The sequence below is a fragment of the Cornus florida genome, unplaced genomic scaffold (genome assembly GCF_030987335.1).
Source record: "Cornus florida cultivar Cherokee Brave unplaced genomic scaffold, ASM3098733v1 CherokeeBrave_3.0.0_Hap2_Chr08, whole genome shotgun sequence".
In the NCBI taxonomy this organism is placed as follows: domain Eukaryota; kingdom Viridiplantae; phylum Streptophyta; class Magnoliopsida; order Cornales; family Cornaceae; genus Cornus; species Cornus florida.
In genome coordinates this window covers 5,736,611-5,763,860 of record NW_026775578.1, presented here as the reverse complement: position 1 = coordinate 5,763,860, position 27,250 = coordinate 5,736,611, and the positions used below count along the sequence as shown (strand labels likewise).

Sequence of the window (27,250 nt, the reverse complement as noted above, 5' to 3'; positions counted from 1 at the left end):
TCACCCTTGGAAAGTGTTGTGCACACCTAGAGGGTATGTGAAATGGTTCAGGTTGGGTTGGGCTATCACAAAAAGTTTTGTCATGACCAAAATAAAAAGGTTATAAGTGAGTTGAACTGGTATAAATTTACTCGTGTTCATTGCCTCTAGATTGCACATGAATAGGTGTATGAATTTGGATGCTTCTCACAAATAACAGGACTGATAATAAAAAGAATTATTTGATACATCATCATATCGATTTTCTTATTACAAAGTTCTGTAGCATCATATTTTTAGTAGAAAAAAAGATACAGAAAGGGTATATAGAAAATGAGAAGAATCAGTCATCTTCTTTGTTTTTCTTCCTAGGCATCTGAAATGACTTGCACTCTTGACATTAAGGTTGTAAATGAAAGAATAGGGGCATCCCATCGCGCCAATCAGTCATTTGCCACTAACTTATTCTTCTTCAAGAACTCTGCAATTCTCTTTGAGATGCAATAAGCAGTGGATTGGATGGTAATCATTGGATTGACCCCAACAGCGCTAGGCAGAACACTTGCATCACAAACATATAATCCTTTCGCTTCCCAACTTTCCCCATTTTCATCAACTGCACCATCTTCCTCATTAGCACCCATCCTACAACTACCCATCTGATGCGCAGAGCCATAAGTGGTCCAGTATTCACCCTTCGACATTGCCCCTCCAACTGCTGTAACTTTGTCCAAGAACAACTCCAAATCTTTATCCGTCATCCCTTTGCATTTGATTCTCTGTCCATCACTCCGATGGGTGCCCACTTCAACAGCTCCTGCCCCAATTAAAATCCTCAAAGCCTGCCTTAACCCTGTCCTAAGATTTTCTCTGTCAAGACGATCTAATCGATATTTGATCCTACCCTCCACCTTCACTTCCCCCGAACCTTGATCTCTAACCAACGCAAAAAGGTGAGCAGTTCTTGAATACCTTGCCATCTTTTCCTTCATGTCAAGCCCTGAAACCCATGGAAACAATGCAGCAAATGAAGCAGGTCCTAGTGCAGCAGCTTCTACAATAGCGGTGACATTGGATTCCTCAGAAACCACCTTATGGAGTGAAGTAATGATTCCTCCCTCGTAGCTCTTGCCTTTGATTTGTGATGTAGATTCCGGAAAGTACCCCCAGGCCATCAGAACAGGGTGGAGATGGAGGTTTTTGCCAATATTATGATTCTCCAAGCCACTGGAAATCATCAGTGGAGGTGTCAACAGCGAGCCACATGCTGAAACTGTCACTCTTGCTTCAATATGCAGCTTCTTTGTGATATTATTGTTCAAGGCAGTTGCAATGACTCCTAAGCATCTTTTTCTTGTTCCATAATTGCCATTCTCCAATATGAATCTCTCTGCTTTGCATCCGGTTAATATCACTGCACCGTTGCCAACAGCGTCGACTAGCCAAGTGGAATCGGTCCCTTTCTTGTCTCCTGTTTTACAACCATAAGCGCAAGAACCACAGTAATGATTCTCCGAGGAATTCCTTGGAACCGGCACAACTTTTAAACCAAGATTCTCACACCCTTTCCGGAGTACTTGATTTTGAAACCCTTCCTCCGTACAACCTTCCATGACAGCAATCTTTTTACACACAACATCCATGGCGGATAGATAATCAGAGCTTCCAAAGACGGGGATCTTTTGATCCACACTCCACTGCCTAAGAAGAGAATCTGGGGTTCTGATGGCTGCGGACCAATTAACAGCAGAGCCTCCCCCAACGGTTGATCCTGCCATGATCAGTACTTTTCCATCAACAGTTGATACAAATCCTCCCGACTCGTATAGTTCATTCAATGAGGGGCCTTCCAGACCAGAATAATCTTCAGGCACAAAGTAATTCCCTTTCTCCAGGATGAGCACTTTCTGTCCAGAGCTGGCAAGAACTGCAGCTGCAACGCCTCCCCCACAACCAGAACCAACAATCACTACATCACATTTGATCTTGTAAGTGTTATTACTTGGATCTTCCGTGACTTCCAAGCCTTTCTGGATTAGAGATTGTACTAGTGTCGACTCATTTTGATTCATAGTTTCGATAATTCCCTTTTCCAGAGGTCTCTCCTTTCGGGTTTTGGCCAGTTTTTCTCGAGTGTCTACCTGGTATCCCATTGCTTCCCATGCTGGGTTTTTCGAGTTCTCATCAGTCTGCAACAAATGCACAGGAGAAATTCAAAATTAAAAACATAAATATAATACTGATACATTTATGGATACGTTCTTGCTCAAAATTGCAAAAAGCTGTAGCAAATGAAAAGAAACAGAGAAACCACCCTTTTACCATCCTCAAAATTATTTGTAAATCTTAATTAAAATTCTGAAAGCGACTAGAAAGTCTAGAATCTGAACTGTATGTCTATTTTATTTATCCGAGGAATTTCTTTTTTCAAGAATATATTATAATGATGACGACACAAGTCAATCAAATTGCTAACCCCTTCAAGGTTAAAATTAAACAAATCAACAAAGCCAAAACCTGGTTTAGTGAACAGAATATTGGGTTATTATAGCTTCAGCTTCCGAAGAAAAGAACCCAACTATTTGGTAAGTTCCTATCCTCCTAATGAACTTTGTTGTCGTTGGTTGAGAAAATTGAGGTTTTTATTGATTAGAAAGAAAAATTGTAGTATTGTTTTAAAAGCTATAAATTACTTCCAAATTGTTACTAAGGCCTAAGTTCCAGTAAATCAAACAGTTGATCCTAGCAGAAATCCAAGTAACCAGTTCAGCAAACTGGGAATTTTTATTTTGATTTATTTATTATCCTCAAACCATAAACCAGAATCATGAAAAAAGAACAAATATATAACATAACACTAGAAATAAGAAAGTCAAAGGGGGGAGAGAAAAGCATATTATATAATAATAAAATAAATAATAATGAAAACAAATGATTGGATAGATGCATTACCCAAGAGTAAAAGGTGTATAAACAGAAGATTTTGATAACCAAAAACACTACTCTTAGGAGAGTGAAAAAACTCTTCTTCGACCATTTCTGTAGAACATTTTCCCTCTTCTCCAAGGAAATTTCAGAGAATTTGTGAATAAATGGCCATTTCCAATCAAAGCAAAGAAACCCACAAAGCAGTAATGTCCCCAATCTGGTTGAAAGAAACTTTAGAACTAAAGTCACCAAGAACACAGCATCCGATAGACCTCTTCTCACCAACACCTCTGCAACCTGTCCACCATTAAAAACAAAAACACTGATCAATGCAAATATATAATATCACAAAATTCTCATACTAAATTTAAACATTTATGTAAGTAAATATTAAAAAGAAAAAAAAAAAAAAAAAAACCTCATCAGGGAATGGAGACTGAGAGCCAGAAGTTTGGTAGAATGATTGGAGGGCCGGGTTAGGTGGGTCTTCTTTGGTGATGATATTGTTTGGCTGCAGGGATGGGATTAGAGCTTCACAAATGGCAGACAGTGTTTGGATCTGAGATGAACTGAATCCATGGTTGTAGCTTTTGCATCCTCTCCTTCCTCCTCTCAACAGTGGATGACTCTCTATTCCCTTCATATTCTTCTTCTTCTTCTCTCTCTCCGCCACTTCCAGTTTCAATATCTAATGAAATATTTTGCTTCTTCTATGATTGATAGAGAGATATTCCTATTGTTTTTGTTTACTATTTTAATATTCTTGTTGTCCTAAGATTGAGATAAAAGATTTTTTAAAATCAATTATACTTGGTCTTTGTTTTGGACCATGATTATGATTGGTGAAAAATATGGGAAACAAACACAATTGTTGCCCATAAATTTCAACGTCCGCTGTTTTGTTTATTGTATTTAAAATTCGTAGAAGGCAAATCAATCCTGTGTTTACACGATTTCCTTAAAAGACAATTTCTCGCCCAATCTTTAAAGGAAGGATTTTTAACCGATGGGTTTTGATCTACTCTCAGAGAGTTGGACGGTATTTAATTTTTGGAAATTGAATTTTTATTATTTAAAATTGATGGAATTAGAAATTAGTTTTTTTTTTTAATAAAAAAAAAATTCAAAAATACAGTTGTAATAGTTTGATTAATTACATCAACTACCAACTAACGGTCACATTCTAAAAAATTTAAGTGAAAACAGAACGGGGTTGTTGAGCTCATGTGTTAAAATTTAAGTGAGGTTAAAATAATAAATTTTAAATGCTTCATCAAATGCTCAAGGGAGCTCAATTGTAATGTATTCTTACTAATATACATTTATTATATAATAATAATAATAATAATAATAATAATAATAATACGGCATGTGGTTGGGTTACTTTACTTGGCAGTTGGGGTAGGTGTCTCTTAATAAGTAGTCTCTGTATATATTGATGGCTCGGAAGTCCTAATGAAAGAGAGAGACAGAGACTGCCTTCGCTGGTAAGGTAAAACAAAGGCATTGAGTATTAACTGTATTATCGCACATTTTTGAATTAACTGCAGTGGACCTCATTCTAGAAACCTGTCACTGCCAGTTTCATTTCATAAACTACTTCTTCAGGACTCATTTACAGTGTCACAAATATTATAGTAGTACATTTTTGTTGGACTCAGACTCTCAATTTATTGAGTTCTCACACACTTGTCACTATGGAATGAGAATGATGTTTAACTTAATTAAGCATTAGGTTAGACACGAAATATCAACTCTTATTTTATTTAGTCCTCACACATACCACTATGAAATGAGAATGATGTTTAACTTAATTAGGCATTGACATTGATGGATGTATAATTTAAATATCCATAATTAAAGGAAGATTACTAAATTAACGCACTATTGAGATAAGCTCTGCAAATTATGATAAGGATTACAGATTGAGATAGGCTTTACAGAATACGATAAGGATTAAAGATTGTGATAAGGATTAAAGATTACGATGAGGATTAAGTCTACAGATTACAATAAGGTAATTCTACGTGACATCTTAACCTAAGCCCTATAAAAAAGGCAGGGGAATCAACGTTTTGAGGTACGCAATAAACCCTAACTCAATTTCTCGATTTCTCCAGGGAGATTATCATTCACACTGACTTGTTCGTCGGAGCCTACTCCACCGGTAACACATCGGTGTTCGTAGGATCACTTTTTCTTCTCTATATTCAGGAAGTCAGATCAGATCCAGGTTGCGCAGAATCCATCATCAACAGTTGGCGCCGTCTGTGGGAACGATTTTAGTTTTCTAAATAAAGTATGGTTCGATTACGATCTGGTCTGGTTGCTGGCAAATACGAAGCGTTGCAAACTTCTGATCAAGGGGACTCGACGAGGCAACCCCCCGCCGTCCCAAACGATCAGGAATGCGTCACAGCGTTGGAACAACAGGTTTAAACCCTAAATAAGGGAATGAACCAATTAGTCCAGAAAAATTCAATGATTCTACAACGCTTAGCCGCCCTTAATGAGGTGGAGAATAATGAAGTACCCAAGAATGACTCCTGTAGGATTGACAACGACGCTGAGCTTAGTCAAATAGGGGGTCAACAGAGAAGCCATCACCATCGGTCTCTTGAACGGAATAATACCAGGCTCCGTGCAGGTACCTCTGGTTGTGTTGGTGACAAGACTGAAGACGTCACTTATTTCAATCTGTAGATGCAAGATCTGAGAACTAGGGTCAAAGACGTCATGCAAGCAATAAAAGGGAAGGGCCAGGCCACAGTGAACGATCTGGTACAGAAGACCAACCTAGCATTTAGCCTCGCTGTTATGTTATGAGTTGTCCTCTACCTAGCAAATTTAATATGCCAATTCTTGAGAGCTTCGATGGGACGCGGGACCCTCTCGATCATTTGGAGACCTACAGCCAACTCTTGAGAGCTTCGATGGGACGCGGGACCCTCTCGATCATTTGGAGACCTACAAAGCTCTTATGTATTTGCAAGTCGTACCGGATGAGATTATGTGCAGGGCTTTCCCTACCACACTAAAGGGTTGGGCTCGTCTTTGGTTCAATAAATTAAAGCCAGGCTCCATTGAAATCTTTAATGAGTTGAGCAAACAATTCATTGGACACTTCATCGCTGGGCAGAGGCATAGGAGACAGCAACACACTTATTGAATGTGAAACAGCAGAAGGGAAAGCCTCTCCGTGGTTACATAAGTCGTTTTAACACTGATATGCTGCAGGTAGAAGAGGTGGACGACAAGGTTGCCTTCACAGCCTTTATGGGAGGACTACAGACTTCTAAGTTCCTATTTTCCTTATCAAAAGAAGCCCCTACAAGCATGACATAGTTGATGGTTAGAGCATGGAAGCACATGAACGCTGAGGATGCTATGAATGCACGAAAAAACAAAGATGGTGAAGATAAGAGGTCGGAGAAGAAGAGGCCAGCACCTAACACTAGGGAGGAAAAGGAATTGAAGTACAAGAAATTCTCAAACAACCAGGCTGACAGATCGTCTCGCCGCCCAGTGAGCCCAGGCAGGTATAATAACTATACCCCCTAAATACATCTGTAGATCAAGTCTTTCTGCAGATTCAAGATGACGCATCATTGAAATGGCTGCCAAAGCTAAAAGCTGATCCAATAAAGAGGTCTCTAGGTAAATACTGTAGGTTTCACCGGGACCATGGACGTAACACAGAAGATTGTTTCGACCTCAAAAACCAGATCGAGAACCTTGTTCGTAAAGGTTATTTACGCAAATTCACAACTGGAAATGGAAAAGGAGGCTCCAACCCAGCCCGGGAGGGCCGAGATGATCGCCCTCCTCAACACCAACCAATGGGTGAGATCAAAGTTATATCGGGTGGCTTCGCTGGTGGTGGTGAGACAAGTTCGGCTCGGAGGGCTCATGCTAGGAGTATTCGGAGTTTTTCAGAGGTGAATGAAGTTGGAATGACAAGTCCTCCAACAAAATTACCTCGAGTTGAGGAGCCGGTTATGACCTTTTCTGAAGAAGATGACAAGGGAATTCACCAGCCCCATGATGACCCCCTGGGCATACGAGAAATTGAAAATTGGCCGAGAGAAGCTCCGACCCATGAAATCACCACTGGTGGGATTTTCAGGCGATAAAGTATATCTACTGGGGGCAGTTACCCTTCCAGTTACTGCAGGAGCCAATCCAAAGCAGGTCACTGTAATGGTGGACTCTGTAGTGGTGGACTGCCCATTATCATACAATATTATCCTGGGGAGGACAACATTGAATGCCATGAAAGCAATCACGTCCACTTACCATCTCCTGATACGCTTCCCAACTGAATATGGTATGGGAGAGCTAAGAGGGGACCAAACAATGGCTCGCGAATGTTATGTCGCCTCTCTTAGAAAAACAAAATCGTAAGAGGCATTTACGATTGAAGGGCTGGAAGGGAAAGATAGACCAGACTTTCATAGAGCGGAACCTACAGAGGAGCTAGAAGAGGTCATCCTTGGTGACGGTGAGCCCGAGAAAAAAGTGAGTATAGGGTCTTTACTCCCCCCAGGTATCAAAGATAAACTTACTCAATTCCTCAGAAAGAATCGAGATGTATTTACATGGGTCCATGAAGACATGCCGGGTATAGACCCCACTATCATGGAGCACTGCTTAAATGTAAATCCTGACTTTAAACCTGTCAGACAAAAGAGGAGGACTTTCGTTCCAGAAAGGAATCAGGCTATATCAGAAGAGGTGAAAAAGCTCTTAAAAGTCGACTTTATTCAAGAGGTGTACTACCCCGACTGGCTGGAAAATGTGGTCTTAGTGAAGAAGGCAAATGGAAAGTGGAGGCTATGTGTGGATTTCACCGACCTTAACAAAGCTTGCCCGAATGACAGCTTTCCTCTCCCAAGAATCGATATGCTCGTTGAGGGAACGGCTGGACACGAACTATTAAGTTTCATGGATGCATATTTTGGATACAACCAGATATCTATGTACACTTCAGATAGAGAAAAAATGGCCTTCATCACTGATAGAGGTTTGTACTGTTACAAAGTAATGCCGTTTGGGCTCAAGAACGCTGGTGCAACATACCAAAGGCTAGTGAATGCAATGTTTAAGCATCAAATTGGTAGAAACATGGAGGTATATGTTGATGACATGTTGGTGAAAAGCTTAAAAGCTGAAGACCATTTGACTGACCTACAGGAGACCTTCGAGGTACTTAGGAGGCATAAGATGAAACTCAACCCCAGCAAGTGTGCCTTTGAGGTTTCCTCAGGAAAGTTCTTGGGATATATGGTAAGCAGAAGAGGAATTGAGGCCAATCCAGAGAAGATCCGAGCAATCATTGACATGAGATCGACAAGATCAACCAAGGATCTACAATGACTAACAGGGAAGATTGCTGCCTTGAGTAGGCTAATCTCTCGGTTAACTGACAGGTGTCTACCTTTCTTTCGTGTGCTAAGGAATGCGTTTGAATGGACCCCAGAGTGTGAGCAGGCGTTCAAAGAACTAAAGCAATACCTTAGTTCTCCCCCACTACTGTCTCGAACCATACCGGGAGAGGAATTATACATATACCTTGCAGTCTCCACGACAGCTGTCAGTTCAGCTCTGATACGAGAAGAAGAAGAAGGGGTCCAAAAGCCAGTATACTTCGTGAGCAGAGCACTTAGGGGTGCGGAGGAAAGATATCCAAGGATGGAACATTGCTTTAATTGTGTCCGCCAGGAAACTGAGACCATACTTTCAAGCGCATACGATAGTGGTCCTAACAGATCAACCCCTTCGACAGGTCCTACACAAGCCAGAAAGCTCTGGTCGACTGATGAAGTGGTTAGTAGAGTTAGAAGAGTTCGACATTCAGTATAAGCCAAGAACAGCAGTAAAGGCTCAGGTGTTGGCTGATTTCTTAGCTAAGTTTACCCCTCCAAAAGAGGAGAAACAACCCCAATTTTTGACAGAACGAGGTTTAAGTGAGCAGATGGTCCCAGAAGTAGTCTGGGACTTGTTCGTGGATGGGTCATCTAATGTTCAGGTTAGCGGAGCCGGGGCTTGTTCTTGTCTCCCCAGAGGGAGAAAGTATACAGTACACACTTCGGTTTGGTTTCAACGCAACCAACAACAAAGCAAAGTACGAAGCCTTGATAGCAGGATTAAAAGTGGCAAATGCCCTAGGGGTTGAGCAATTACACCGACTCCGAGCTGGTCGCTGGACAAGTTCAAGCGGAATATGAGGCACGAGACGAGAAGATGAAGAGTTACCTACAAAAGGTGAAGGAATTAAAGAATCACTTCCAAAGATTCTCAATTCATCAAATACCACGAGAAGAGAATCGGAAAGCAGACGCTTTAGCCCGGCTAGCTACTGTATTGAACCTGAGATCAATAAGAATATACCACTGGAATATTTGGACGAACCATCTATATCTCAGGAGAGACAAATTGAAGTGCAACAAGCGATATTGAGTGTGGAATGGGCAGATCCTATCATCAGATATATCAAGGATGGGGTGCTACCAACAGACCGAGCAGAAGCTCGAAAGGTCAAGATGCGGGCAGCTAGGTATACGCTTATCAAAGGGGTGCTTAACAAGAAAAGCTTTTCCATGCCGTATTTACGATGCGTTTCTAGCGAGGAAGCTGACTACATTTTAAGGGAGATCCACCTAGGAGTTTGTGGAAACCATGCTGGGGGTAGGTCACTTGCTAACAAGGCCATCTGACTAGGATACTATTGGCCCACCATGCAGAAAGATGCACTTGACTTCGTTCAAAAGTGCGACAAGTGTCAACGATTTGCCAACATCCCGAGACAACCGTCAAAGGAGATGACTCCCATGTTAAGACCATACCTCTTTCCCCCTTAAAAGAATGAAGGGTCAGCTTCATCTTCTTCCCTCGATAAAAAGATGAGGGGTTAACTACTTCCCTTGTTAAAGGGTGAGCTGCGTGAAGCTCATATTAATCTACTTCCCCTGTTAAAGGGTGACCTGGGTGAAACTTGTATTAATCTACTTCCCTTGTTAAAGGGTGAGATAAGTGAAGCTTATAGTAATCTACTTCCCTCGTAAAAAGATGAAGGGTTAACTACTTCCCTTGTTAAAGGGTGAGCTGAGTGAAGCTCATAGTAATCTACTTCCCTCGTAAAAAGATGAGGGGTTAACTACTTTCCTTGTTAAAGGGTGAGCTGAGTGAAGCTCATAGTAATCTACTTCCCCTGTTAAAGGGTGACCTGGGTGAAACTCATATTAATCTACTTCCCCTGTTAAAGGGTGACCTGGGTGAAGCTCGTATTAATCTACTTCCCTTGTTAAAGGGTGAGATGAGTGAAGCTCATAGTAATCTACTTCCCTCGTTAAAAGGTGAGCTGGGTGAAGCTCATAGTAATCTACTTCCCCTGTTAAAGGGTGATCTGAGTGAAGCTCGTATTCATCTACTTACCTTATAACGAGTTACGTGAAACTCGTCTTAATCTACTTTCCTTATTAAAGGGACGAGCCGACTAAAGATGTCAATAAAATCAAGTATAAAATAACGGTAGCATGCCAGCAGGGCAGCTTGCCAAATAATGGGAGCATGCCAGCAGGGCAGCTTGCCAAATAAAGGCAGCATGCCAGTAGAGCAGCTTGCCAAATAACGGCAGCATGCCAGTAGGACAGTTTACCAAATAAAGGCAGTATGCCAGCAGGGCCGCTTGCCAAATAAAGGCAGCATGCCAGCAGAGCAGCTTGCCAAATAACGGCAGCATGCTAGTAGGACAGCTTACCAAATAAAGGCAGCATGCCAGCAGGGCAGCTTGCCAAATAAAGGCAGCATGCCAGCAGGGCAGCTTGCCAAATAAAGGCAGCATGCCAGCAGGGCAGCTTGCCAAATAAAAGCAGCATGCCTGCCAGGGCAACTTGACAAATAACGGCAGCATGCCAGCAGGACAGCTTGCCACGGCAGCATGGCATGGCAGCTTGCCACATAACGGTAGACTACCAGCATGGCAGCTTGCCACATATATGAGCTGCCAATGTGGCACTACGAAAAATATACAAGCTTGCTAATATACGACAAATATACGAGCTTGCCACATATACGAGCTGCCAATGTGATACTATGACCCCCGACTGTATTCGCGAAATGACAATATAAGTCAGGCTAATGGACAAGGCTCTGCAATTTTAACTATATATTATTGTGTGATATTTTGGAATTAACGTTCCGGTGGTTTGACAAGCAATCCTCTGAAACGGGGGGCAACTGATGGATGTATAATTTAAATATCTATAATTAAGGGAAGATTACTAAATTAACGCACTATTGAGATAGGCTCTGCAGATTACGATAAGGATTACAGATTGAGATAGGCTTTACAGATTACGATAAGGATTAAAGATTGTGATAAGGATTAAAGATTACGATGAGGATTAAGTCTACAGATTACAATAAGGTAATTCTACGTGACATCCTAACCTAAGTCCTATAAAAAAGGCGGGGGAATCAACGTTTTGAGGTACACAATAAACCCTAACTCAATTTCTCGATTTCTCCAGGGAGATTATCATTCACACTGACTTGTTCGTCGGAGCCTACTCCACCGGTAACACACCGGTGTTCGTAGGATCACTTTTTCTTCTCTTTATTCAGGAAGTCAGATCAGATCCAGGTTGCGCAGAATCCATCATCAACAGACATTATTACTTGGGCATCATTATTTATTTAACAAATGTATTGAATTGACTTTGCATGGAAATATTGATTTTAGTTTCGAATTTTTGACCGTCCAAATCATAATAGTGGGTCCATCCTCTATTTTCATTGTGTCAAACCCCAATTATTCATCAATAACTATATGCTTGCTGAGAATAATTTCACGGTAACCGTTGTAACGATGAAGTGGTACAATCGATAGCTACAAACACTCCATGTTTTTAGGTTAGGTTAGCCAAGAAATATCAACCCTCAATTTATTTAGTCCTCACACACACTTACCACTATGGAATGAGAATGATGTTTAACTTAATTAAGTATTAGGTTAGCCAAGAAATATCAACTCTCATTTTATTGAGTCCTCAATTAAGCATTGGGTTAGCCAAGAAATATCAACTTTCATTCTATTGAATCCTCACACACGCACCACAATGGAATGAGAATGATGTTTAATTACCACTATGGAATGAGAATGATGTTTAACTTAATTAAGTATTAGGTTAGCCAATAAATATCAACTCTCATTTTATTGAGTCCTCAATTAAGCATTGGGTTAGCCAAGGAATATCAACTTTCATTCTATTGAATCCTCACACACGTACCACTATATAAGGAATGAGAATGATGTTTAACTTAATTAAGCATTAGGTTAGTCAAGAAATATCAACTCTCATTTTATTGAGTCCTCACACGTATCACTATGGAATGAGAACGATGTTTTAACTTAATTAAGCATAGACATTATTGCTTAGACACAATTATTTATTTAACAAATGTATTGAATTGAGTTTGCATGGAAAGGTTGTTTTTAGTTTCGAATTTTTGACGGTTCAAATCTTTATAGTGGGTCCCTCCTCAATTTTCATTGGGTCAAACCCCGGTTCAAATCATTATAGTGGGTCCCTCCTCAATTTTCATTGGGTCAAACCCCAATTATTCATCAATAATTATGTGCTTGCTTAGAAATTATACACGGTAATCTTTGTAACGATGAAGTGGTATAACTAACAGCTACAAACACTCCATGTTTTTAGGTTAGGTTAACCAAGAAATATCAACTCTCAATTTATTTATCCTTGTCCATAGACCTTAGCATTCACATAGACCTTGTATCGAAATTTCTACCAATATTACAAGGTTAGTAGCACACGAACTAGAAAAACTTTGTCTGTCCTATTTGTCTGAGTTTATTTCTACCACTCATGATGATATCGAATAGTGTTTTCATTTGTCCGAAAAGCTTTAACTTTAGCAAGTTTGCCAGAATGAAATGCCTCCAATTTTTACCTTTGACAAAGGTTCACATCAATCCAATATAGAATCGTCAAACCATCTCCATGAACCTGTAAGATAAATGGGAATGGTAAATCATAATGCAAATAGAAAAATGCTGCGACTGTGAAAAATTATATTCTTACACCACCAAATCTTAACTTGGGTGGTATCCTTTCAAGGCTGAGGGTTTCAAGTCCCACTTGGAACACAAAGTGTGCGAGTTGCTTACCTATTTAAATGAAAAATGATTTTGCAAATACTTTATTACATATGATATATTCCGTACAAGTTATAACTTCTCATCATTTTTCCACCATACAAAATCACAACAGTTAAAAGAGGGGCCTGTCCTCTATTTTAAACCCAAACATTGTAGCATTACATCTTTAATTAAATATTACAAAGCACAAATTGCCATCTAATGTTACATGGGCAGCCCTCCACAAAATCTTCATATTATCATTAGTTCAACCCCTCGAGGTAATTTTGATTGCAGTCCCATAGCACACATTTTCGCCGCTAGTCGATTCTCATCTTCCACATTCTCATTTTCAGTTCCTATCAAATTTGGTGGGCGTGTATCAATATTTATCTTCTCTAGTGAGACAAAATTCTCAAATAAGTACATGGCGAGCTCAACATCAACCTCACGGCTAGTAAATCCAACCAATTCTACCACCTTGGGACATTTGAGCAGACGTTTCTCAGCCCTTCTTTGTACCACCTTCCCTTGCAAAAGGTAGTTGCCAGGACAATCAATATTCCCATAAAAAACCTGCCACGCCAATGGTCCGATTATTAATTCAATTTTGTTAGAACAATGAAATTGACTTTTGATTCCAAAGAATGAAAATAGAATGATGAGCAAACTGGTTAAAGCTAAGAACCAAATCAATGCACTTAATCTATTAGCCACAAACAAAATGAATCAAGAGCATTAGTCTACTGAAAGTTAACATCTTCTTTTAAGTAGCCTAGTCCACAAAGGACTGTCATCTTATGTATAATACCTCTAACATCGGTTCCATCTAAGAACAGATGTATAACTTATTGCCTCTATATTAGCATCTAGTCCACACATCACACATTGCTAATCATCAATCCACAGGTATGAGGCAAAGAAATAAAGAATTTTTTCACAAACTTTCCTTGAAGGAGAGAGAGAGATGCAGATTAACATATATATATATTAACTGAGGATATCAAAGATGGACTGGACCAGACCCGACCCGTAGGTAGAGCATCAGGTTGAGTGGTGGGTCTGAGCCCGAGCAAAAAGGGTAGCATAACGAGCCCAACACCCACGAGAGAAGGGTTGGACCAAACGGTTGAACTCAGCCCATAATGCAACACTGTAAGTTAGGCCCAACGTCTGAGACTTACATAATGAGGTCAGGCTCAAAAGGAAGAAAGTCCAAGAATAAGAGCCCTATGTAATAAGTTAGTTAGAACATTTGTAATAGTCTATAAATAGACAATATGAGTAGAGAGAGGGGGTTTTTTTGGTTTTTCATTCTGTTGAAGTGTAAGAATTCTAGAGAGAGAAAGGTGACTGAATTTTTTGTATCTTCAGTTGGCGCCGTCTGTAGGAAGCGTTGAAGGTTGATTTTTGTTTGATCAACGTCATGTTGTTTCAGACTGATTGATGACGACGAAACTTGATTTCGAGAAGTTTAGTCCAGATCTAAGAGATTGCGGTTTGCTCTTGAGAGATTCTAGATTCTTGATTGATTCTGAGGAATTGGCATTACGTTTACGTAGCTGTGATTCACTCTATTGCGGCTTGATCCAGCAAACTCAGATGCCGGAAAAGCTTTGATCTATCGAAAGGCGAACAAAACTCGTAAAATTTGAGTTCAGATCTGACGTGATTCGCGTCAGCGAGACTCAGATCTAACTTAGAGTTTACGATTCATGCCTTTGCTCCATTCTGGAATGATGACTGGGGGTGAGAACTCCAATGCGGTAGAGAATGTCCAGTAGATAAAACTTGATGAGTTGATGAGCATGATCGAAGCTCTTAAGAGGGAGAATGTAGATGTAAGGACTGAAATGTAGCGTCACGAAGCTCCGGTAATGCCGCAACCGCTCCTGGCAGGAGAAGAAGTTGCACGTACCGATGCGGCACATCACAGCGAGGAGGTAGGGAACAATAAGACAGATCTTCACCGCGAGGAGGTCCGGCCAAACGATTTGCCGCCGAATCTTCGTCGTGTTGATGATCGTGACGGATCAACTCACATAGATCCACGGCGTGAACAAATCAGGCGAAACGAAGCCATGACTTTCGATCCACATCAAGAAACGCTTAGCCGAGGAGAGGCAATGGAGTTTGATCGTCACAAAGCTATACCACCGTGGCATAAAGAGTTTGTTGAGGACAGATCATTTGATTCAACTTATCGGCCTTCCATGGCGACGTTCGACTATCGCAGCTTAGAGAGGAAATCTGTAGATCAGAGAGCAATCGCGGGGTTCCGGAGGGAAAATGAAGCCCTCCGTTCAGCAGCTCGAACGGTTGATTCACCGTTCATCGATGAAATTCTGAATGCTCCGAGTCCGAGGAAATTTTCCATGCCCGTTTTCATTCTGTTCGACGGAACGACCAATCCAATTGATCATGTGTATCACATCCAATTGAAAATGGCTCTGAACACTGAGAATGATTCCTTGATGTGCAAGTGCTTCCCTACAAGTCTAGCTGGACCAGCGCTTAATTGGTTCAAGAACCTGTCGATGGGCTCAGTGAATAGCTTCCGAAGCTTGTGTGATTGGTTCATAAGCTAATATTATGGAAATAAGCGTCCAGCAAAGGACATCTCAAGCCTATTCATAATGAAGCAGCATGAGGATGAGCGTCTCCAAGCTTTCCTAACCAGGTTTAACCTTACTAAGAGTATGGTGATTGAATGTCACCCTTCCACGGCGGTTCAAGCGTTTATACTGGCCATGACTCGTGGCACTCCATTCCACACAAGCTTGGTAGTGAACACGCCGAAGACTATGGATGAACTTAATGAAAGAGCTGATGGATTTGTACGCTTAGAGGAAGAAGAGGCAGCTAACGCTCGGAAGACATCTGTCATATCAACAGAGGAAAAATCCAAAGCAAAGATCAGACAAAAACAGGTTCAGCCACAGCGTCAGACCTCGTGGGAATCTAAGAAGAGACCCAGGGAGGAAAAGCTGGTTACTCCGTTGAAAGTTACCTTAGCAAGGCTATACCAGGAAAATAAAGATAAGTTCCGATCTCTTTTACCAATCAGACAACCCCTCGAACAGAGGGATTAGTCTAAGCATTGTGTATTTCATTCTGACTTTGGCCATCAGACTAATGAATGCAGGAATTTAAGGAGACAGGTAGAGATGCTGATAGCCAGAGGGGAGTTCGCAAATTATATTCAAGGCCCGGCGGTGGAACAGAACTGACCAATGGAGCACGTAAAGAGGAATCAAAAGTCAAACTTTCACAATACGTAACCGGTTCGAATAATCAATGCAATTCATGGTCGGCCTGAGCCTATTGAGGAGTCCGATGAACTGCTTCGAACACGCCTTCGCTAGGCACGAATGAAGAGGAGGATAGGCAGTGTAAACACTCTGCACCAACAGAGCGCATCAACACAAATAAAGTTTGACAGAACAGATCTATTGCGTGTTCAGATCCCTCATGAGGACCCGTTGGTCGTCAGTTTGACGGTGGCCGAATGTTTGGTACGCAGAGTTCTGATTGATCCTGGAAGTAGTGCGAACGTCATGCCGAGGGACACATTTGATCAGCTTGAGATCAAGCCGAATCGGCTCAAATCCACTGGGAATCCTTTACTAGGGTTTGATGGAAAACGAGTGGAACCCATCAGTACGGTGGAGGTAGCGCTACATGCTGCAGAGAGGGTTCTGATGGAGACCTTTGTGGTTGTCGAGATTCATCCCTCTTACAACCTTCTGATGGGCAGAGGGTGGATCCACAGAGTTCAAGGTGTTCCTTCCACTCTGCATCAAGTAATGAGATGCTTGGGGCCAGATGGAGCCAATGTGATCGACATTTATGGGGACTAGGTTGCAGCTAAGAAATGTTATTCAAGAACGCTGAAGCATGCTGGAAAAGGGAAAGCACCCATCTATTCAGCAAGCCCGAGATAGCAATTACAGGAACCTCCCCCCAACCAGAATGGGGAGGAGGAGCCAGTGGACTTGACTGAAGAACCCCTGGTTGATGTGCAGATCGACCGCTTTGAGCCAGAGCGAATCACCAGAGTGGGAATAAGACTTATCGAGGGGGAGAAGCAGGAATTAATTGATTTCTTATCCCACAATGTCGATATATCTGCATGGAGTTACCTAGACATGCCTGGAATTAGTCCTTCGGTATCCTGTCATTCATTGAACGTCAATCCCAATGTCAAACCTGTAAAGCAGAAGCAATGAAGGTTTGCACCAAAGCGTAATCAGATCATAGCCGAGGAGGTTGATAGGTTACTTGATGCAGGATTCATAAAAGAAGTGCACTATCCCGATTGGTTGTCAAACGTTGTTATTGTGCAGAAGAAGAATGGGAAGTGGCGAGTGTGCATTGACTTCACCAATTTAAACAAAGCCTGTCCGAAGGATAGCTTTCCGCTGCCAAAGATTGATCAAATGGTAAATGCCACCACATGATACGAGCGTTTAACTTTCCTGGATGCTTACTCAAGTTACAATCAAATCCCTATGGACCCTACAAACAAAGAGAAAACTTCTTTCGTTACCGAGCGAGGGACCTATTGCTACAAAGTTATGCCCTTCGGACTGAAAAACGTCGAAGCAACTTATCAAAGGCTTATCAGCCAAATTTTCAAGGATCATATAGGGAAGACCGTGGAAGCCTACATTGATGACATGGTGGTGAAAAGTAAGAGCAAAGTTGACCATCTGAAGCATCTTCAAGACGTGTTTGATGTGCTGAGAAGATATGGAATGAGGCTTAATCCAACCAAGTGTTCATTTGGCGTGAGCTCTGGGCAATTCCTGGGGCGTGTGGTTCATCACAGAGGAATAGAAGCTAGCCCAGCTCAAGTAGAAGCTTTGACCAAAAATGCGGAACTGAAGACAATCAAAGAAGTACAAGCCCTCACAGGCCGAATAGCTGCATTAAGCCGGTTCATCTCTAAGTTATCAGATCACTGCAAGCCATTTTTCGACACAATACGGAGTCATGGAAGACAGGTCTGGGGGGATGAACAACAACAAGCACTGACTCATTTGAAAGAATATATGCAGAGCCCACCAGTCTTGTCAGCTCCGAATCCGGGAGAAAAGTTATTTTTATATCTTGGGGTATCCAGTGTTGCGACGAATGCCGTTCTGATTCGTTGTAAAGAAGGAGTGCAATACCCGATTTTTTATGTTAGTAAAACAATGACCGAGGCTGAACGAAGATACTCGAAAGCCGAACGAGTGATACTTTCACTCGTCAATGCAAAGAGAAAGTTGAGGTATTATTTCGAGTCTCATCCTATAGTTGTTCTGACAACTTTTCCAATCAGAGTACTCATGCACAAGCCAGATCTCTCTGGGAGAATGACGAAATGGGCCATAGAGTTAAGCTCATTTGACGTAACATACGAGCCCAGAACAACTGTCAAAGGACAAGCAGTAGCTGATTTTTTGCTGGAGAGTGACTCAGAAGATACGGAAGAAGACCTTAGACGTTGCTCATGGAAACTTTATGTAGATGGCTCCTCCAATCAAATGGAGGCAGGCATCGGGATCAAATTGCAAACGCCAGAGGGCACATCTTTGAGTCAAGCGCTCAGACTTGAGTTCCGAGCCACTAATAATGAAGCAGAGTATGAGGCGTTACTGAATGGATTAAAGTTAGCCAAAGAGCTGAAGGTCAGAAACCTAACTACTTTTAGTGACTTATAGTTGGTTGTTCCGCAGGTAAATGGTGAGTACGAAACCAAGGACGAAACGATGGAAGCATATCGTTCTGCCGTTCTGCATGAGGCCAAAGGCTTTGAGAAAATTGAATTCATCTAATTACCGAGAGAGCATAACGAAGATGCCGATCGGCTAGCATGTAGTGCCTCGGGTTCTGGAGAAACATTGGCAAGGGTGATTCTAGTAGGAATATTAAACCAGCCGTCCATTTTTGAAGAACCTTCGAGCGCAGATCCTTGGCAAGTGAATGTTATTCCATATGAGCCAAGCTGGATTGATCCGATCATAACTTACATCCGGGATGGTACTTTGCCTGAGCAAAGAGATGAGGCTAGGAAAATCAAATCGACTGCTGCAAAGTACGCCATAGTGCATAACCAGTTATACAGGAGGTCTTTCTCTAGGCCGTACTTAAAGTGCGTCACCCCCACAGAGGCTCGGCAGGTACTGCGAGCTATTCATGAAGGTGTATGTGGAAACCATTCAGGGGGAAGGTCTTTAGCGCACAAAGCAATGACGCAAGGGTACTTCTGGCCAAACATGCCACGGGATGTGAAAGAATTATCCAGAAGGTGCGATAGATGCCAATGGTTTGGACCACTGATCCACCAATCACCTGAGGACTTGCACGTAATGGCCACACCATGGCCTTTCGCACAATGGGGGATGGATGTGGTTGGACCTCTGCCAACTGCAAGAGCTCAGAACAAGTATGTGCTGCTGGCTACAGATTACTTTACTAAGTGGGTGGAAGCAGAGCCGTCCCCAAGCATGACTCAGACTTATGTGAGACGGTTCATTTGGAGTAATATAATTTGCCGTTTTGGTATTCCGAGGTCAATCGTCATGGATAATGGGACCAACCTTGACAGCAAGCAAGTAAGAGAGTTGTTGGAGGAATATGAAATTAATCAAAAGCTGGCGGCAATAAGTCACCCCTAGGCCAATGGACAAGCAGATATCACGAATAGAACAATCTTTACTTGCATCAAGAAGAAGTTTGAAGAGAAGAAGGGAAAATGGTTAGATGAACTGCCGAACGTCTTGTGGGCTTATAGAACGACCCCAAGGCGACTGACCGGAGAAAGCCCATTCGCCATGGCGTATGGTACCGAGGCAGTCATACCGGTCGAACACTTGGTTCCGACTGTTCGAAGCTGGGCATGGAGCCGAGAGCATAACGATAGTATGCTGAGGTTTAACCTCGATATGCTGGAGGAAAAGAGAGATGCAGCGGCAGTAAGGCTCGCATCCTACCAGCAGACACTTATGAATAGCCATAACAAAAAGGTAAAGCACAGAGACTTTACACCAGGTGATCTGGTTCTAAAGAAGAAGGTAGGAATGGTTAAGAAAATAGTAGCACCTTGGGAAGGCCCATATAGAATTGCAGAAGTCATAGGAAAGGGGGCATATACCCTAGAGACCATGGCCGGAAGACTGGTTAACAAGCCTTGGAATGCTACGTCTTTGAAGAGGAATAATCAATAAAAAGTTGAGTTTCAATTTTGAATCATGTTCATTTTCAATTGAATACAGGTGAGTGTACAGGTTTCCAAGATTTATAAAAAGTAATTTCCTCTTCAAGAAATTAAGTAAAAATAACGAAGTAAGTGACAGTTGGATCTATGAGCCGAACGCCAAGCACTCGCTAAGAAATAAAAAGCCAAGTGGCAAGTGGCATTCTAACCGAGCGCCAGGCACTTCAGCAAAGTAAGTGGCAGCTGGCACTATGAGCCGAATGCCAAACACTGCTAAGAAATAAAAAGCCAAATGGCAAGTGGCATTGCCAGGCACTCCAGCACTTTAGCAAAGTAAGTGGCAGCTGGCACTATGAGCCGAACGCCAAACACTTGCTAAGAAATAAAAAGCCAAGTGGCAAGTGGCATTCTAGCCGAGCGTCAGGCACTTCAGCAAAGTAAGTGGCGGCTGGCACTATGAGCCGCACGCCAAACACTGCTAAGAAATAAAAAGCCAAATGGCAACTGGCATTCTAGCCGAGCGCCAGGCACTCCAGCACTTCAGCAAAGTAAGTGGCAGCTGGCACTATGAGCCGAATGCCAAACACTTGCTAAGAAATAAAAAGTCAAGTGGCAAGTGGCATTCTAGTCGAGTGTCAGGCACTTCAGCAAAGTAAGTGGTAGCTGGTACTATGAGCCGAACGCCAAACACTTGCTAAGAAATAAAAAGCCAAGTGGCAAGTGGCAAGTGGCATTCTAGCCGAGCGCCAGGCACTTCAGCAAGTAAGTGGCAGCTGGCACTATGAGTCGAACGCCAAATACTCGCTAAGAAATAAAAATCCAAGTGGCAAGTGGCATTCTAGCCAAGCGCCCGGCACTTGAGCAAAGTAAGTGGCAATTGGCACTATGAGCCGAACGCCAAACATTAGCTTTCGATAAATATGAAGCTGGTTGTTACCACCCATGCACAGATAAAGTCAATGTTTTTGTCATCTCATTCATGATATGTTTTGAGGTTACAAAAGATAAGATACACAGATGACATAACTACAAAGAAGCAGGAAATTAAAGTATCAGAAGAGTCCTAGCTAGCTGCCTCTGTTCTGTCAGCCTCCTGATTGCGTTGACTCGTCTCCTCACTTTCATTGGTCGTCCCATCTTCATGAGGAGGGGAGTCGAGATGAATAACTGAATCATTCTGTTGAGGCCCAACCTCAGTAGCGGTTGAGGAAGGAACTATAGTGGACATAGGAAGAACATCCAGAGGCTGAACGATAGAGGGAGCTGAAGTGACCCTGGAGGAAGCAATCTCCTGACACTCATCAAAAATGTGTTCAGCAGGAGTGGAGTCTGAATCAACATAGACTCCTGGAGGATCAATTTCTAGGTCCTTATCAACTTTGTCCGGAGTGGAACCGGTCTGGCCTTCGGCAGGAACACAGTCGGAGAAACCCTCTCGGTACTCCTGAGCATACCTGAGAGCCCCAACCCTTGAAAACCGAGCGTGAAGAGCCAGCATGCCACCATTCACCTTGCTGATGGTATTTAGGAGAGCATCACGCTCATCCAGGGCTCTCTTCTCGAAGGCCATCCCAGCGGACTGCTCATCAGTCAGAAGGCGCTGGAGTTCTGCTTTCTCATCCTTAAGCAAATCGCGCCCGGTCTGCCAAACGCTTTTCTCAAGTTGAAGGGCATCCTTTTCATTCTGAAGGGAGTCAATTTCCTTTTTCAGAACGTCTCTCTCTTTTTCAACTTTGCCAAGCTGGACCAACAGTTCGGTGTTTTTGGTGGCAAGGATATTATTTTCTTTATGGGCCAACTCGAGGCTGTTAGAGAACTTACGAGCCTTGGCGTTCCCCATTTCCACCTGCTTTTGCATGGCCATCATACCGAACAAGGTCTGCAGAGATATGCATGAATACTGGTTAAACCGATCACATGGTCAGAAGAGGTCAAGCATAAAGATTATGTGAAGATTTGCAGACTGAGAGACAAAAATTACCTCCATGGCAGATAAGGGAAAGCGGTTGAACACCTCCTTCTGAGACAGACCTTTGGCTGTTTCAATGTCCTTGGAAGTCCACATGTTCCTGTAATATGCCATAGCGGTTTGGCCATCCTTGAACATGGTCTCGTTCGGCTTCACGAATGTCCCATCCGTTCGGACGAATCGAGGAGTCCATGCTGCTATTGCAGAAACAGAAGCAAAAGCTGAAGCTGAAGCAGCAGCTGTAACAGGCCCAGAGGGGGCAGGAAAACTGACTGGGCGATGCAGGAGTGTGCCCGGCCCAGAGATTCGGATCCTCCTTGTAAGAGATTCATCATCAAGGTTGGCTGCACTGTCGGGATGAGGCCTCTTGCTTCGCTATTTATCCTGAGCACCCGCAATAACAGCAGAAGTAGTATTGAACTGAGGATATGCGTTCGGATTGGTAGAAGGAACGCTAACGGCAGGATCAACAGCCACTATGTTCAGAATGGTGTCGGAAATAGTGGCAGAAGAAGAGGCCGAGGCTGGAGAAGAGGTTGCTGCAGCAGCAGCAGCAACAGTGACTCGGGGAGGGTTTTTCCTCCTGCCGAAGGAAGGAATCTGGAGCTGGCTCATTGTGTTGCCGAGGGCTGAAATTGCGAGAAGGTTGTCTGAAGTAAGAAGGTCTGAGCAAGAAGGAATGTCGTTCAGAACGTACTTCTTCAAGTAATTATCCCTATCCCTGTAAACACTGTAGCTCAAGTCATCACAAGGAATGCTTAAGGATCGGCACAAGAAAGTACAAAAGCGAGGAACACAAATTTCGCAAGGACAATCGTTCTTATGTGTTTTGAATTTCTTATATGAAGAGACAGAACACTCGCCAAAGGCGCTCGGAATTGGATAACCCTCTGCAGCTGGAGAAGACCAGGCCCCCCTAACCCTTACTATGTTGTTTCTCCAACCCTTTTCAGACTTGATTGTGTCCTTACATATGGACATCTTTTCAATCGGGTAGAGGTGGTAGAATGGTTCCTCAAGTCGGATCTTACTAATCTTGTAACAGAGAAGAAGATCTATGATATCAAGATCCAGACCTCTGTCACGAGTCAGTAGTAGCAGAACGGATAGGATCCTAAAAAAATTTGGATTTACTTGCAGAGGGGAGATCCCTAGTCTGTTGAAAACATAGTTAAAGAAAGGATGCAAAGGGAACCTAATGATATTTAACTGAAGATGGGTAAACAAGACTTCGCCGGGAAGAAGGCCAGTACCAGTCCTGATATTCACATCTTTAGGGCAGTTTCTAATTTCTATATCGACAGGGAGATGAAGTTTCATGCAAAGAACATCTAGATCTACAGGCATGGCGAAAATGAATGAGGATTTTAAGGGAGAAAAAGAGATCTTCCAAAAGAAAAAGGCAAACAAAACTAACCTCAGAGTGAGAAAACGTCAAAGAGTACTGCAAGATCGCTGAAAAAAGGAGCTGTTGCAGAGGTTCGCCAGAGGAGATTTGATTTGATTTAAAAAAAAAAAAAGCAAGCGAAGATTTGACTAACAGTGATGCAAGATAGAGACAGTAAAAAGGATTGACGGAACGTCTCTGATACTAATAAAGACAGAGTGGGCCCGAAGGCCGAAGCGTCAGGAAAACGAGGAGTTTCTTTGGAATCTCGAAGCATCGGTTTTAGATCTGACCGTCCATTTTCCCACGAGATCTTCTTGAGCCGTCAACGTCATGATTGGCCGTCAATAATAATTACCTACTTATTTATTAGGGAATAATTATGGGGGCAATTGAGGATATCAAAGATGGACTGGACCAGACCCGACCCATAGGTAGAGCATCAGGTTGAGTGGTGGGTCCGAGCCCGAGCAAAAAAGGTAGCATAACGAGCCCAACACCCACGAGAGAAAGGTTGGACCGAACGGTTGAACTCAGCCCATAATGCAACACTGTAAGTTAGGCCCAACGTCTGAGACTTACATAATGAGGTCAGGCCCAAAAAGAAGAAAGCCCAAGAATAAGAGCCCTATGTAATAAATTAGTTAGAGCATTTGTAATGGTCTATAAATAGACAATATGAGTAGAGAGGGGGGTTTTTTGGTTTTTCATTCCGTTGAAGTGTAAGAATTCTAGAGAGAGAGGTGATTGAATTTCTTACATCTTCATTAACATTTTAAAATATATAAATAAATAAATAAATATATATATATATATATATATATATATATATATAAACACCTCCTCTAATGGCCGATGCTAAGCCTAAGCTACAAAATCAATGAAAACAAACTAGATGCACAGCGCACCACTGTTCTCAAATTCTTTTGATATCAGGTAAATTTATGTAAGATATGAATCTTATATATAGGTCTCAGAAATTTTGTAAAGCAAATCATACAATCTAGAGGGAAAAAAGAAAAAGAGAGCGATGATGTAGTATGAATGCCATTACAAGTTAAAATTACTTACTAAACACCTAAAATAACATAAAACATAAGATTCCAGGATAGAATATGATGCACATATTGTAAACCAGAAAGTAAGAGCACTAACCTCGAGACAAAATCTATACAAACAAGGAGCTGCCTCTATGAGGGAAATGCAAGGAAGGAAGCTCCTGATACGGTTTGAAACCACCTTCAATGTCAAATGCTTTAGATTCCTTAATTCGGGAAATTTGGGGAAGTTATCAAATACCTGAAGAGTCCAAATAACGAAATGTGTCAGAAAACCTTGAAGAATAAGAGAAGGCACAAAAGAGAGGTAAGTTAGATACTAACCTCGTAATCCAACTTCAATACAAGTTTCTGCAGCTGAGAGATATAGCTTGAAAACTGGGAAAATTTCATAAATTTGCAAAACTGACCCCCCAGGTATAGTTTAGAAAGATGGCATGCACTCTTGAGACACAAGTTTATTTGGTGACCAAAATATTCAAGTGACACCAGACTTTTCGCAGAAATCTCAATGTCTTCCAAAAACCAACAGTACGCTAATTTCAAATACTTGAGCGATTGACCATAAACTTTAAGATTGACTAGACAAGTCGAGTTATCAACAGATACTTCTTCAAGAAATGGACAGCTTGATAAAAAACATTCAAGGCATTCTGCCGTCACATCCACATACGTGAAACGGATTGCAGTTAGTGATTCAAGTCTCGAAAAATCCAGTGACCGCATAGATGATAAATTGTAACGCCCTTCCGGCAAATTACCTTGTAATCGTTTAAGATTCAACTCAAGCCTTTGAACTCTCTTCTCCATTGCAAAGTGAACCCAATTATCAATATCAGATGTAGAACTAGAATCCAAATCAAAGTGAATTCTGAATTCATCCAGGGTTGCACCCTTGGGTGACTTCAAGACCTGATTCACCCAACTTATATAGTTGGCCCTCTCCACCCCTAATATTTTCCAATTTCCTTTCCTTCGAGCTTTCCTTCGAACTTTCCACAATAACTTCAAAGCCTCAAAATTAAAAGTACCAGTTGTATATGTCCACAACACTTTCCATCTACTTGAGACTACACTAGTTCTTGCCGCCTCTTTCATTGGCAAGCAAGAGAGGATGCAAATAAGAATTTCATCCGGTAACTGACTGATCCGATCTTCAGAGTGATTACTCCACCCTTTACACTGATTATTGCAAACCAAATAACATAGTCAGGACAATTAGTATAAATTAATAAAATTGAATTGAACACAAACATGAGAAATTAGTTAATAACAAATAAGGATAAAACAACTCCTCTCTTTACACTGAATATTGCAAACCACATAACATAGTGAGGACAATCAGTATAAATTAATAAAATTGAATTGAACACAAACATGATAAATTAGGTAAAACAAATAAGGAGAAAACAACTCCTCTCTTTACACTGATTATTTCAAACCACACAACATAGTGAGGACAAGCCGTATATAGTAATAATAATTGAATTGAACACCAACATGATAAATTAGGTAAAACGAATAAGGAGAAAACAACCACGCAAACACACAATAATTCATCACACATAATAATTTAGCGGAGAAATTGAATATTAAGAGAAAAGAAGGCTTTATGATTATTATTATATGGAAAAGATTCAATTTTTTTTCAAATTGCTTAAAGGGAAAAAAAATATTTACCCTCCTAAGTGCAAATTTGGAGTTCAGTCGTCTTTATTTCATTGTGTAAGCAAAAACCCTTTAGCCAAGTCCTCAACTTTGTAAAAACCTCGAACACGCACTGAGGAATTGTTCAAAGAATTACTATCAATCTACAATAAGAATATACGAGACAGAAAGTATATGTGTGTATATATATATATTACTAAGCAGATCTTGTCACCTGAGGCGATAGCGTAGTATCGAAGCAGATTGTTGTGATCGTAATGACTTGAAGAAATATTTCAAAATCCTTCGGCACGAAGGAGTGTATAGAATTTGGACGATGGAATGATGGTAAATATACACCAATTTGTTTCACGCGCTTAGAGAAAGAAAAATAAATAAATAAATAAATAATAACCAGCCCAACATGAGTGGGCTTAGCCCATCAGTTTTGCAACCGGCGTTGATTAGTCCTATAAATTATAAATTATAAATTAAAGCCTAACTCTAAGAAAAATTGAGATAAAACCCCTAAGCTTAATAAAAAAAATCGCTAACTTATTTATTTTTATGTTTTTTAAGACTTATTTTTCATCTAGATATTATTATTTGGGTAAATTGCAACAATGCTTGGACAAAGATATTCCTAAGTTTACAAAATTAAACAATCACCCCAACTACCTTTGATATAAGATAAAAATACCTTATTGCTCTTTGAATTATGAATGACTCATTAATTGACACATTGAAATGCTGATTTACCCATTTAATTTTTTTAACTATTTTTAATATATCACACTAACATATAAATATAATGTGCTGATTGAATTGAATCAAATCGAATCATATTCGTGTATTTATAAATTATTTGCTCATCGCTTTCTAAAACAAATTACAATTCAATTAATTTCAAATCTCT

The 27,250-nt window shown here is 41.4% G+C and overlaps 1 protein-coding gene across 3 annotated transcripts; it reads right to left on the bottom strand.

Annotated features, from left to right (window-relative positions):
- Nucleotides 1–202: 202 nt before the first annotated feature.
- On the bottom strand, nucleotides 203–26,765 carry LOC132269069 (long-chain-alcohol oxidase FAO2-like). 3 transcript variants are annotated; one of them, XM_059770082.1, is made up of 6 exons: nucleotides 26,570–26,681; nucleotides 26,368–26,467; nucleotides 25,012–25,869; nucleotides 24,785–24,928; nucleotides 2,932–3,204; nucleotides 203–2,168 (listed from the first exon to the last, which is right to left on the bottom strand). In XM_059770082.1, exons 3-6 carry the CDS (start codon nucleotides 25,783–25,785, stop codon nucleotides 423–425), a joined length of 2,937 nt encoding a protein of 978 aa, XP_059626065.1. In that variant the 5' UTR covers nucleotides 25,786–25,869; nucleotides 26,368–26,467; nucleotides 26,570–26,681; the 3' UTR covers nucleotides 203–422. The 3 variants fall into 3 exon arrangements, with proteins under 3 accessions (XP_059626065.1, XP_059626066.1, XP_059626067.1); XM_059770083.1 differs by lacking the exon at nucleotides 26,368–26,467 and having other exon boundaries at nucleotides 26,570–26,765; XM_059770084.1 differs by lacking the exons at nucleotides 24,785–24,928; nucleotides 25,012–25,869; nucleotides 26,368–26,467; nucleotides 26,570–26,681 and adding an exon at nucleotides 3,326–3,887.
- Nucleotides 26,766–27,250: the final 485 nt, after the last annotated feature.

Excerpts from the sequence above, each read along its gene's own strand:
- LOC132269069 (XM_059770083.1), bottom strand. The coding sequence starts at position 25,785 with ATGAAAGAGGCGGCAAGAACTAGTGTAGTCTCAAGTAGATGGAAAGTG. Across the intron at positions 24,929-25,011 it reads TATTGAAGTTGGATTACGAG|GTATTTGATAACTTCCCCAA; the intron begins GTTAGTATCTAA and ends TGGACTCTTCAG. Across the intron at positions 3,205-24,784 it reads TGTATAGATTTTGTCTCGAG|GTTGCAGAGGTGTTGGTGAG; the intron begins GTTAGTGCTCTT and ends AATGGTGGACAG.